The sequence below is a fragment of the Chionomys nivalis genome, chromosome 12 (genome assembly GCF_950005125.1).
Source record: "Chionomys nivalis chromosome 12, mChiNiv1.1, whole genome shotgun sequence".
NCBI lineage: Eukaryota > Metazoa > Chordata > Mammalia > Rodentia > Cricetidae > Chionomys > Chionomys nivalis.
In genome coordinates this window covers 55636382-55649159 of record NC_080097.1, presented here as the reverse complement: position 1 = coordinate 55649159, position 12778 = coordinate 55636382, and the positions used below count along the sequence as shown (strand labels likewise).

At 49.1% G+C, this 12778-nt stretch overlaps 1 protein-coding gene across 1 annotated transcript in view; it reads right to left on the bottom strand.

Annotated features, from left to right (window-relative positions):
* Nucleotides 1–3052: 3052 nt before the first annotated feature.
* Cryl1 (crystallin lambda 1) overlaps nt 3053–12778 on the bottom strand; it is a 98129-nt gene continuing 88403 nt past the window's right edge. Inside the window, exons 6-8 of the mRNA XM_057786291.1 lie at nt 11543–11648; nt 4056–4162; nt 3053–3703 (exon numbers count right to left, since the gene is read on the bottom strand). Coding sequence (XP_057642274.1) covers nt 3590–3703; nt 4056–4162; nt 11543–11648 — 327 coding nt within the window. The 3' untranslated portion in view covers nt 3053–3589. The remainder of the gene's footprint in view (nt 3704–4055; nt 4163–11542; nt 11649–12778) is intronic.

The window sequence follows — 12778 nt, the reverse complement described above, 5'->3', positions numbered from 1 at the left end:
CACAGCACAGGAGGGCTGCCCCTGTGAGCGCGGGCATTACAGACGTGTGGCTTCTAGAGTGGAAAGAAACAAGCCAGGTGTGGTGATTACACCTAAACTGCAGTTCCTGGAGGCTGGGGGGGGGGGGGGGGATCAAGAGTTCAAGGTCATCTCAGGCTACGTGGACCCGGTCTCAAAACAGTTATAGCAATCTTTTGATCCTCAGGTACAAGCTGAGCAGTAACTGTAGGCACTCCACTGTTAGCGTCCCGACCAGGGCAATCACGTGGAGTCGGTACACATAGACACTGTGGGGGCCTTGGAAAGACTCTGGGTTCAGAGGGCAGAAAAGGAGGAACTGAGTACATCCATCATGCTGATAGAGATTTATGACTTTGCAACCCCGAGAAAATGATTCAGAAACTAGTCAGGATGATGTCTTATTGGGCAGGTCCTTCTAATTAACTCCCTAGTTTTTTTCTTCTGCAACAGTAATTTGAAATAGAGAAATCCAACAATAATGGCCCAGCAGCATTGCCTGGTCATTACAGACCCTGTTTGAATGTGACAGGGGAACACTTCATCTGACCCCAAACCAGATCTCAGTCTCCTCGCAAGAAAACATCAGATAAACAGTGGCTGGGATTCTTCAGAAATGTCAAAGCTGGTAGATGCAAAGCCAGACAGAGGAAGATGGGCAGGCAGAAGATGACGTCCAAAGTGGCACCTCATCCTTTGCAGCTTTTGACCCAACAGCCCCGGTGGAAGAGAGGATATGAGGAACAACGGGTGCATCCACAGCCCCTCAAGAGCCTCCAGGCTCTTCCACAGCAGCCCCCAGCCTGTCAAGCTGCGGGGAGGAGGCCCTCCTGGTGTGGCAGCTCCTTTAAGAGGCACGGTTCCTTGGGTTCCTCTGAAGCTGGGCTCGCAATCTCCGCTGCAGTTCCATGTCTGACCAAACCCTGACTCTTGACAGCTGCTTCCAGAACCATCTTCCTCAAGCTGGGTCTATGCTCCCTACCCTTCTTTCTCAAGTTTGAACCAATTGTTATTTTCAGCTCTTAGGTGAGGGCCAGTATTTGTACAGCCTATCAGTTCCTCACTGTATGCTGTGATGGCTACAAGACCAGGAAGCCTTCCTGCCGCTATATCAGCTCCTTCCTAAGTAGTCATAGAATTGATGCCAGGATCCCTATGGGTACCCAAATCCACAGATGTTCAAGTCCCCTATATAAAATGGCCCACATTGGCAGAGAACCTACACACATCCTTCTGCATACTATAAGCCATCCCGAGATGATTCATAACAGCTAATACAGTGTAACTGCTGTGGAAATGACAGCCATGCTCCGTAGCTATGACAACGTAAGGGGAAAGGTTTATACATGTTGATTTTCAGAACTTTCTAGAATTCTTTTCCAAATATTTTTGATCTCCATTTGGCTGAATTCCTTAGATTCTGAACCTACAGGTATTTCCAAATGTGTCTGACATTTGGCCGGGAAGACATGACAATGAAAGTTGGAAAATATAATTTAGTAAAAAGCAAAAGATTTATATGATCTGAAGAGAAACCAGAGTACGGAAAATACAATTTAGACATACAATAAAAACCAGTGTTTCCAAATGGCACCACCTTCTGTCCCCCTACAGCAAGGCTGCCCAGAACAAGTGAGAACCCCTAGGGCCTCGCTCATGTAGTCTCAGTCCCAGCAACCTACACGGCCAGCACGTCCAGGACTCTCATCGATGCCAACAGCCAGGCAGATGACAAGTGAGCGCTACTTGTGCCCCATGCTGGGCTAGGTCTCCCTCAGGTGAGTGTTCAGGACCCAAGGCTGGGGACTGCACGGCCTTTAGGACTCGGGAAGGGAGGACACAGGCAGCTCTGAGAACACAGCTGTAATTCTGCTCCAGCACTGGGAAGTGCCTTGAAGGGAGGGTGGAGAGGTCTTAGCGGCAGGAAGGTGCACCAGCCCTGCTGCTGGGTGAAGCAATGAGATCAGGAAGGGTGAGGGACTGAGTCACCATAGCTGAAGGGTTCTCTGAAAGAAAGAGGAGGCCTTTCAGGGTTCAACACTTCCTTTCCATCTGGTCCCACCAACTTCCCAGTGAAGATTTCAGACACAGGACATCTCCTGCCCTGCCTCTCACTTTCTGACCTTGCACAAGGCATGTCTAGCACTTTCCCCAGAAGGGACAGGCAGCTCCTACATGTAGGCATTCCCCCTAATTCAATGCCCCATGGCCTCATACCCTCACAACAGGCTGTGTCCAGTCTGGTCCTGCCTGCTATCAGAGTGAACTTGCAAGACCCTGACCTGATCCAGGGCTGGGGAGAGAGAGAGACTATTAGCATGGTCTGGCAGCTCAACCTTATCAGGCTGGTTGGGGCCTCTGTGGAGCTCTCTCCTGGGCACCGGGAGCTGAGCCATTCTAAACACAGTCTGTTGGAACCTCAGGCTCTTCCTCTGCTGGCAGGCACTGGCTGACTCCTGTGATCCACTCAGGCTCACAGCCCACCTCCTCGAAGTTTCCTTTGCAGGCCCTCTCAGTGGTACCATGGTTCCTCCATGTGCATGAGGTCTTGGAGCACGCAGTCGCTTTGATTCACGGTAACCGCAGCTCTTCAGCCATTCAGTGTGGGCTGAGAGCATGGGGGTGTGCTGATTAAGACTCACAAGCTGGCGAAAATGATCTAAGCCACTGCTTTCCACACAACAGTCTCCACCCTGAGGAAATGCGGCTCCCTACCTCATGACCCTGAAACATTCACCACCCAAAATGGCAAGGCCAGTGCCTCGCCAGACCTGTTGGGGAGTCCTGTAATGGTATCCAGCAATCAGTCACATGGAGAGATGCATGCACTGGTGTTCTTAGAATGTTCTGGAAGCTTGTGCCAGCAACAAACTTCATGTTGAAGGAGGTTCTAGAAACGACTGTTAGAGCTGGTGTCTTTTCGGCTGAACTCTACCACCGTCTCATTACCACAGACATCGCTGGGCAGCCCACAATGCTCCTTAAGCACATCTGACCAGAGGATCACAGGGCACTAGCTAGGGAAAGTACTGGCCCAAACTGGAGGGCCATTTGCACATTTATGTATGTATTTGTTTGGTTGGTTGCGTGTGTGCGTGTGTGTGTGTGTGTGTGTAGAAACTGACTGTCGTCATGGAGTCAAGACTTTTATTCAGAATATTATTTATTCAAGCTGAAGGTGATTGCTTCATAATGCAGGGTCACAGGACACTCAGGGGAGGATTGGAAAACGATTACAAAAATTCTTTTGAAGTAGATTAAGATGACAGAAAACTGTAATCATCGCCTGCAAATGCACGTGTAATCACACTGAAAAGAGGTGAAGATCTCCAGCCTGCTTGCCCAGGTGGTAGGAAACCCACACCTCAGAGCCAGGCAGCGCAGGGTCAGGTGGGAATGACCAGAAGACACTCGGTGTCTACAGCTGCTCACAGTGAGACACAGGGGAGCAGACCTGGTCTTCAGGCCAACGTCGTGGGCTTTTCAATGTTGCACAGGGATTGGATCAAGAGCGTCTCATCTCGCTGGACAGAGCTTCCCGGGGAGGAGTGACGGAGACATTACAAGAAACCTACTGGGGCTGCGCCTTCTGTTTCAGCTTGGCAAGGCTCTTGAGACAGTCGTCCCTCCACTGCCTTCTGGCAGCTAAGTGTTCGGGATCATCAGGAACCTTCATGCACATGTCCTGGGAGAAGGAAGGAGGAAGAAAAACAGAGAACACATGCAGAGGAAATAGTCTGCCAGAATTTGTCTGTCATATTTATGCCAGCCGTATGGACACCACTTCCAGTCACAGAAGCACAAATCCCACAGTTAGTTAACACAAGCTCCAGACCTCCAGAGATCCCCAAGACAAGCCAAAATGAGCTGCCTACCTTAGGAAATCCTGGGGACTAGGATGCAACTATGGACAGTCAGGAAGAACTAAGGGTCAAGACTGCAGCTACTGACAAAGCCCCGCCCACAGATGGCACGGGAGGGAGGTGGGCAGTATGCACCAGCTTGCATTCCCAGCTTCCCCTGGAAAGTCCATATACCTGGTTAACTTTCTCCGCTGTGGCCCCTGAGAATTCTGGAACAGGCCCGAAAGTCTTGAGGACCCGCTTCATTCCATCACTATATCTGTCGCAGTAGCTGACAATACCTGAAAACAGGAACCCACATGCCAGCATCAACATTCTGCCGCTCCAAACTGAGGCCTGTTCAGAAGGTTCTGCCCCAGGAAAAGGGAATCTACAGAGAAGAGGCAGGAGATGAGCAACCTTCTAGCCTGGGCAAGCAGGATCCTCATGAGTCTATCCTAGCTTTCTAGAAACTCCTGAAGAGCACTGGGCCCCTCAGGCCTGCCATGTGTCCCACACCAATGCATCTCGGGGATCCTCGGTCAGGGCCAGTCAGGGGTCCTTGGTCAGTACTCTTGGGGGACCTTGGTCAGTGGATCTTGGGGGTCCTCAGTCAGTGCATCTCAGGGGTCCTCCATCTCGGGGGTCCTCAGTCAGTGCCATTCAGGGGTTCTCAGCCAGTGCAACTCAGGGGTCCTCCATCTCGGGGGTCCTCAGCCAGTGCAACTCAGGGGTCCTCCATCTCGGGGGTCCTCGGTCAGTGGTGCTCACACTCTGACATGCAGAAAGTACCCTTTCAACCATGGACTGCTAAGGGTGTGTCCTGGGCTTCAGTGCATTTTTCTCCTTCCTTTTCCCTTTTTCTTTTGCCTCCCACCCCTTTTCTTTCTTTCTGATACAAGAGCTCATGCAGCCCAGGTTGTCCACATTCAAGTTCTGGGACTACAGGCATGCGCCACCACTCCTGCTTCCTGTGGAGCTGGGGATTGAGTCAAAGATGCTATGAATGCTAAATAAGGACATCTTCAGGCTGCTCTCCTTCCCCCGCCTTCCTTTTTAGAGATGGAGTTTCATTCTGTGGCCCACGGCCCACAATAGCTTTAAACTCATGGTAATCCTCTTGCCTCAGCCTCCCAAATGCTGGCACACTACAGGTGTGAACCATCATGAATGGCTTCAATTCATTCTTCATGAACCCCAGATGTCAAAACTCAAGTCACTCCTTCCTTATCACACACTTAAGCCTCAAGGTCAGGTTATACCTTATCAGGTATTTACGAGGTGGGGAGACCCACATCAGGGGTTGTTTTCATCCCTTGCTACACTTCCATAAGGAGGGCTGGAGCGAGGCCTGCCTGAAACGCTGCTCATAGGCCATCCCAGCCCAGCCAGGCTGATTGGTTTCTCCACTGCAGGGTTTTGGTGGAGAGGTGAGTGAGGAGAAGGGGCACACAGTCAGCGCGAGCTGCTGCAGCTGCTGCAGGGCTGAGTTGGCTGATTAGCCATGGAACCCAGGTGAGCTCCGAAGGAAAGCACAAGCCTGGTCTAGCCTGGGAACCTTTCTGAAGTGTAGCCACTGGCCCTAGGGCATTCAGTTCCCACTTCTTCCCCTACAGGCTAAATCTTGGGGCTGCAAGAGTAGACACAGGTTAAAGATAAGATAAGCCAGAAGCCAGGCCTGGGACCCCAGAGGCCAACGTGTTTATAAGTCCTGGCTGTGCTGATTCTGGCCCATACTTTTCCCCTTTTGTGGTGCTGGACATGAGTTCTACCGCTGAGCTGGCCCTTAGGCCCGAGTTCAGTCTTCCAGAGCCACAAAGCCTCAGCAGTGGGTCACTGGAATAGAATCTAGACACAGCTACAGTGTATTCATTTGGAGTTGAGATGAGCAAGAGACACCAAAATGAATATATTTGAAAGATGTCAAATGATCACAAAATAAGTATATTTGAATAATAAAATAAATATTAAATATTAAAAATAAATGTATTTGAAAGATGTTAAATGATCACAAGTTAGTTTGCTTCCATTGTTATGACAAAACTTCTAAGATGCATGTGTCAATAAGATGTGTGTGTGTCTAAGATTCGTGTGTCAAAAAGGCAGTGAGAGCGGCGGCGTAGGGACTGCGCTCATCACTCATGCGCACTGCCATTGCGTCGGGACTGCGCTAATCACTCATGCGCACTGCCATCACGTTGGGACTGTGCTCATCACTCATGCGCACTGCCGTCAGGACGGCTGGGGCCAGACCTGCCTTAGCCACACCATGCACAAACCTCACATCTGCGATGTCCCGGCTCTGCCAGGCTGATTTATTTCTCCATTGCTTTGGGCTTGTGGCAAGCAGAACCTCGTGGTGGGGAACATATGATGGAGAGAGCCGCTCACCTCATGATGACCAGGATACCGACGGGAAGAGCCCAGCCTCCAATAGCCCATCCAAGGGCACCCCAGTGGTTCAACTTGTTTCTAAATGGACCCCGCCTCTTTTAAATAAATTTATTACATTTGTGTGTATGAGAGAGAGAGAGAGAGAGAGAGAGAGAGAGAGAGAGAGAGAGAGAGAGAGAAACTGCATGTAGGTCTTGTGGGAGCTGGTTCTCTCCTTCTACTATGTATGTTCTGGGAGTCGAATTCAGGTTCTCAGGCTTGATGCAAGACCCTTTGCCCCCCCCTCCCAGCCATCTTAATGGCTCGGGATTCCACCTCTTAAAGGCCCCATGTTCCTTTCCAAATAACACCATGAGCTGGTCACCAAGCATTCCACGCAGAGTCTTTGGGAGACATTTAAGACCAAAACCATCACAGAAGAAAGTGAAAAATTGATTGTGACTGCATATTTAATCAGCTTATAGTGAAAATGGAGGCCCATTCCTTCTCAGGAGCCAGCTCCATCTCCCCAGCCAGTGTAAGCAGCAGCCTGAAGGGATCTGATACACAGACCATGTTTTATCTCTGGGTTACTTTACATTCCTTCAACAAATGCTCATCTTCCACCATCCTGAAATCATGCCAATCTCACAGAGATGTTCTAGAACTTTCTCTACTGCCTTTTATAAAACTCCTGAAAATTTAAAGGGCATCTCTCTCTCTCTCTCTCTCTCTCTCTTGCAGATTTATTTATATTTTCATTTTATGGATATGAGTGTTTTGCCTGCATGTATGTGTATATATACACTATATGCAAACTTGGTGCATGTGGAGTTTGGAAGAGGGAATTAGGAATGGCTCTTCCACAGCCCTTGGAAAGTTTAACTCTGCAAAAGCTAAATCTAATTTTTTAAAAGAAGATTTATTCCTATTTCATGTATATGGGTGTTTTGGCTGCACATGTGTCTGTGCCGTGGTTGTGAGCCTCCATGTGGATGCGTGTGTGTCTGTGTCATGGTTGTGAGCCTCCATGTGGGTGCACGTGTGTCTGTGCCGTGGTTGTGAGCCTCCATGTGGGTGCACGTGTGTCTGTGCCGTGGTTGTGAGCCTCCACATGGGTGCACGTGTGTCTGTGCCGTGGTTGTGAACATCCATGTGGGTGCACGTGTATCTGTGCCGTGGTTGTGAGCCTCCATGTGGGTGCACGTGTATCTGTGCCGTGGTTGTGAGCCTCCACATGGGTGCACGTGTGTCTGTGCCGTGGTTGTGAACATCCATGTGGGTGCACGTGTGTCTGTGCCGTGGTTGTGAGCCTCCATGTGGGTGCACGTGTGTCTGTGCCGTGGTTGTGAGCCTCCATGTGGGTGCACGTGTGTCTGTGCCGTGGTTGTGAGCCTCCACGTGGTGCTAGCAGTACAACTCAGATCTCTGGAATAGCAGCCAGGGCTCTTGACTGATACTCTCAACTCTCTAATTTCTTAAGAGGTGTATGTATAGACAACGAAAGCATAAAAAGGAGTTGATTTTCAAAAGATCAGAGTTAGCTTATCTTGCTGACGCAGTTCGCTATGTGTGAGCCCTTCGGGATAAAACAGGGGGTTTACCTGAACCCTAGCACCTCCACCAACAGGAAGCCCCACTGTCTGTTGAATGTTTAAGCCAAGGCACAGTCCACCACGCCATACCTGGCTGACACCCCCCAACACTAGGTGTTCAGGTTTCTGGAGAACCATCACTATAACCTAGACCAAGGCGTCTAGTTTTGACCCAGCTCATGAACCCACACCTACATGGATTCACCTGACTTATGAGAGTCTTCCGTACTTTATGAAAATAGGTCAGAAGGGCCCCAAAACAGAGTGGCAATATTGAATGTCCTCTAAGGACAGAACTGTCAGGGAAGCGGCCACTCCAACACCAGCCCTTGTCTTTCGGCTTAGTTGCCCCCACCACCAAGGATGGCTCAACACAGATAACACCTCTAGCTGGCTTCCTTGTCAAAACTTGGGTTTAATAATAAACAACCAGTTCACCTGGAGGGGGGTCTGGGGTTCCACATTCTGAGATACTGTCCCTCCACAGAGACACCAAAGAGCTGCCAGAGACAGGCAGGATCCGGAATCTCAGCAGAGAAGCCAGGCCTGCTGCTAGGGCTTCCCCTGCCGTGCAATCAAAAAATGACCTTGTCTGTGCTTACTCTGTACTTCTCCCTCAGGCCTGGGTGAATCTTTGGGGGAAAATTAAGAAAAGTAAAAATGAACAAAAACCCTGGAAGAGAAATAAATTAAACATAACAAGCTGGATAAAGATAACATTTTAACGGTGGATGTGTAGCTCAACCCAGCATGTTACGAGGTTCTGGGTTCCATGCCCCAGCACCACCAAAAAAAAAAAAAAAAAGAAACAAAAGGTCATTTATTAAGCAAACGAGTATTTGGTTTTTTGTTGTAATTGTTTTGTTTTGTTTTTTGTAAGAGTGGTTTGTTGTTGTTGTTTTCGGTTGGGTTTTTACAAATAAACCTAAAGTGTCCGCACTTACTTTAGAAAACTGGTAACTTTTAAGGCCAAAAACTCCTGTAAGTCCAAGACTTATGAAAACCACGTCAGCAAAACAGGAAACCTCCTCCCCTCCCCAGTCTTGACACACTCCGGTGACACCCGAGAATGAGGGCCATTGGTTCCCAGCCAGATCTCATAACTTCCTAGCTCTGGGCTTTGGAACGCTCAGAAGTTGAGAACTGCATCCAACCCCTATTATCATATGAAGCCAATTAAGCTTTCTTATCGTACCGGTTTTGTTTGAAAAATTGTCGTGGCCTCCTTCCTGTCTGCCACCCTACTGAGCCTCGAGTGTCTGGTGTCATTGCTTCTGTTTCTGTTTATTTCAGATTCAAAGCTGTTCTCAGTTCCCTCCTATCGATTTCTCATAATACCTTAACTATCTTAGTTCTCTCAAGAAAAGAGAAATACGGCGGTTATCAGACAGTGTCCATGCCCATTTCAATGCTTGGCTGTGCTCCCCGCTCATAAGGGCTGGCTGGAAAGGCTTCTGGAATGATCCAAGACATCCCAACGGCACTTGAGAACTCTGTTTCACGTGAGCGAAGGCGTCGCCTAGGTGCCTTCTCCTCACGTTCAATGGTTACCCTCCCACACAAAGCACGGGAGAGACGCCCTTCCTCCTTTCAGGAAGCCTCGGGTCTTGCACTGGTATTGCAGGGCCTGTGTAGTGGGTCCACTCCGCAGAGCGTACGTTCGCCTGCTGTACTCAGGGCCGGGTCTGGGAAAGCTGCCTTGGGGAGTACAGTTCATTAACTAAAACGTGAGCTCACAGGACAACAGTCAGATCTGAGAGGCCAACAGCTCCAACCCATCACACAACAGGCATTTCCTCTCGACGTCTACCATGCCACCTAAATTCACCCAGGACGTGAGTCCTCCCTTCCCAAGTCACTAGCACCGGTTACTGGAAAGTTTTTTTCTGTCACATCAGTCACACACTGAACATAAACCTGTCTGCCTGCCAGTTCCAGTCTTTTGTTCTGGCTCCACCCACTCAAAGAACAGGCAGGGTGTGGTGATGCACTCTTATAAACACTAAGAAAGCTGAGGCAGGAGGATTACTTGACGTTTGAGATCAGCTTGGGTGACATAGGAAGCATCAGGAGAGCTGGAATTAGAGTGGAACCCTGTCTCCAAACAAAACAAAACAATGGGACACATTTATACCCTCTTGACCCTCCCCCCAGGAAATCTCTTTTGTAGCATGAATTCTAATAGGTATTAATAACAAAAACCCAGAGTCAGATATTAGGGGGTGAAAGCTGAAGGATCAGACAAGCAGTACAGACAGCCACGAGAGAGACCTTTCACCTCTACCAATGCTCAGACCAAATGGGTGATCCTGTCCCCAGACTGCTCCTCAGACTGCATCTGAGCTCTTGTCTCCTCCTGCCGTATGTTCCTCTCTCCACCCAGCCATATCACTCCTGTCTCCACCTCCCTAGTGCTGGGATCAAAGGTGTGGGATCCCAAGTGCTGGGATCACCTTTGTATAAGTTCTGTTTCTCTTTTAGACAGATTCAATCTTGTATAACCCGGGGTGGACTTGAACTCACAGAGATCTGTCTGGCTCTGTCTCCCGAGTGCTGGGATTAAAGGTGTGCGCCACCACTGCGGGGCCTCTGGTGCTTTAGTTCTGCACTCTGATCCTCAGGCAAGCTTTATTTGTTAAAACACAAACAAAACATCACTACACTCTTTTCTCAATATCTCTTGTGACATACAGTCTTGATCTACAGATTCCTTTTATCTTTCTAAGTCTCTTTTACCACTTAATAGGACTCTGTTAAAGTGTCATACATAATTGGATATGTTTACAGCAACAGGGCAGTAAAAAGGTAATAAAGGTTACTTGCAGCTCAGTGGATAAGTGCTTGCCTAGCATGTAGAAGGCTCTAGGTTTGATCCCCAGCAACACACACACAAAAGAAAAGCAAAAACCATAAACAACATTTCCTATTGTGCCAGATATGGCTCGTGCCTATGATCCCAGCATGCAACAAGAGAATTGTGCATCTATGGCTAGCCAGGGCTATGCAGTGAGACTTCACCCAGGACCAAAAAAAAAAAAAAAAAGGTTACATTTTACTATTATTTTAATATCAAGAGATAGCTAACGTGTAGGCAGCATCTTTTTAGATTTTGGTGTATCACTGCATTGGTGTGTTTTAAGTTGGTATCAGTAGATCGTCTTTGGATCATTTAACTGGAACTACCAGGTCATACTGATTCCCTTCCAGACAGTTATCTGACCTACCCCATCTTGCCAGGCCCGTCCCATAAAGCACCTGGCTTGTGACTCCTGGCCTTCAGGAAGGCCGGCCCTCTGCAGAAGTGTACGCCCACAGGCACTTGTGCATGGGCACAGGACAACTGCATCACTGGGCACTACTCGGCACTGCCTCTCATCTTTGTTCTCCGTCTTGCCTCTGCAATTCACTTCAACACCCCAGAGAATCCGCAACCTCTCTTCCATCAAGCAACAAGATGCACGGCAAGGCCCCCAGCACAGCACTTCCTTTTCTTCCTTTTGGATTCCATCAAGGACTTCCTGTGGTCCAGACCCCACGTGGACTCACATGTCAGTCCACGGTGCTCTGTGCCTCAGCCCTGAGTTCCTAGGGTTGCTCAGAGTTCTTCTAGAATCTGCCATTACCACGTTGTTTAAAAAGAGACAGCACAGGCGGCAGATAAGAAAGCTCACAGAAACATTGCACACCACAGAGCCCCATCTCTGTCCCGCATACCTTCAGCATTGAGGTGCATAGTCTCCAAGGGTCCAATGAATGCGTACCGCATGCCCAGCCCATCCGACATGACCAGGTCCAGGTCATTAGGAGACACTATTCCTTCCTACACGGGGAGAAGGCAGTGACACACAGTTGAGTTCTTTAGAAAGGCAATTTTGTTAACATTGCTTGTCCTAACTTTTTGAGGGCAGTATCCCCCGCCCCCCCCTCACTCCACAAAAAAAAAAAAAAAAAAAAACCACTTGCACTTTAATATTTTAATGGAATTTTGTACAGCCAAGCTCTCCTGTATGTGTGGGGTCCTGAAAAAGGAGTTTTTACAGCACAGGTGCTGAGACCTTCAATCAGTCTGAACCCCTTTTCCTCCTCACGAGCCCCACATATCTCCTGCAGCATTGGAGACAGTGAAGATAAAGTAGACCCAAGTTAAGGTGTGTGTGTGGGGGAGTTCTGGATATTTGATCAGGAGGTGGGAGCACGTTTAAACACCCCAAAGAATGGGAAGTGGCTCGCAGGCTTCACCTGCCTGCAAGTCGGGCCTTGTTCAGCTTTTAATGAGTTTGTGGGAAAGGCCATTCTTTGATGAAACACAGTTTAGGATAGGTTTGTTTGCTGAGGTGGGGCCCTAGAAGTTTCTGCAGATGTGAATTGCCAAGCAAGAGAAAAGTTGTGCTTAGGAAGCCAGCCAATTGGTGCACATGGCTTCAGGTATGGGGCTGAATTCACCATAGTGGCGGTGTATTCTGGTGACTCACTGCAGGTCCACTCCCTGCTGAGGACCTCTGTATTCCGAGCATCTCAACTCTCCGGAGGGTGGATATGAGGAAAGAGAAACATGTCCCCCAAACTCCTGCTGGCCAGACTGGCAGTACCCCTGTGGAGCCTGCCGCTCAGGGACTCTTGCTGAGCAGTTTCTTTCAGAGAGAGCCATCAAGACTTGATATCTGTAAGACCACTAACCATGCCACCTCTCCCATAAGCAGCCCTGGGAGGCCCCGGTCAGCCCGCAGCTGGAGGACAGAGATCTTATCCAGATACATCCACACACAGTCACCCTGTACACCTTGCTCCCGGTGACAGGCTCAGGCAAGCAGTCCACCAGACATGTCACCTCAGTCTGGGTTTGGATCTTTCCCTGAAAGGAAAATATCTGTCTAACAGCTTTCTTAAAAGAACAAGCCTTGCCAACCTGAAGGAGGGCTCTGAGATGTCTTCACGGTCCTCCAGAAGCCC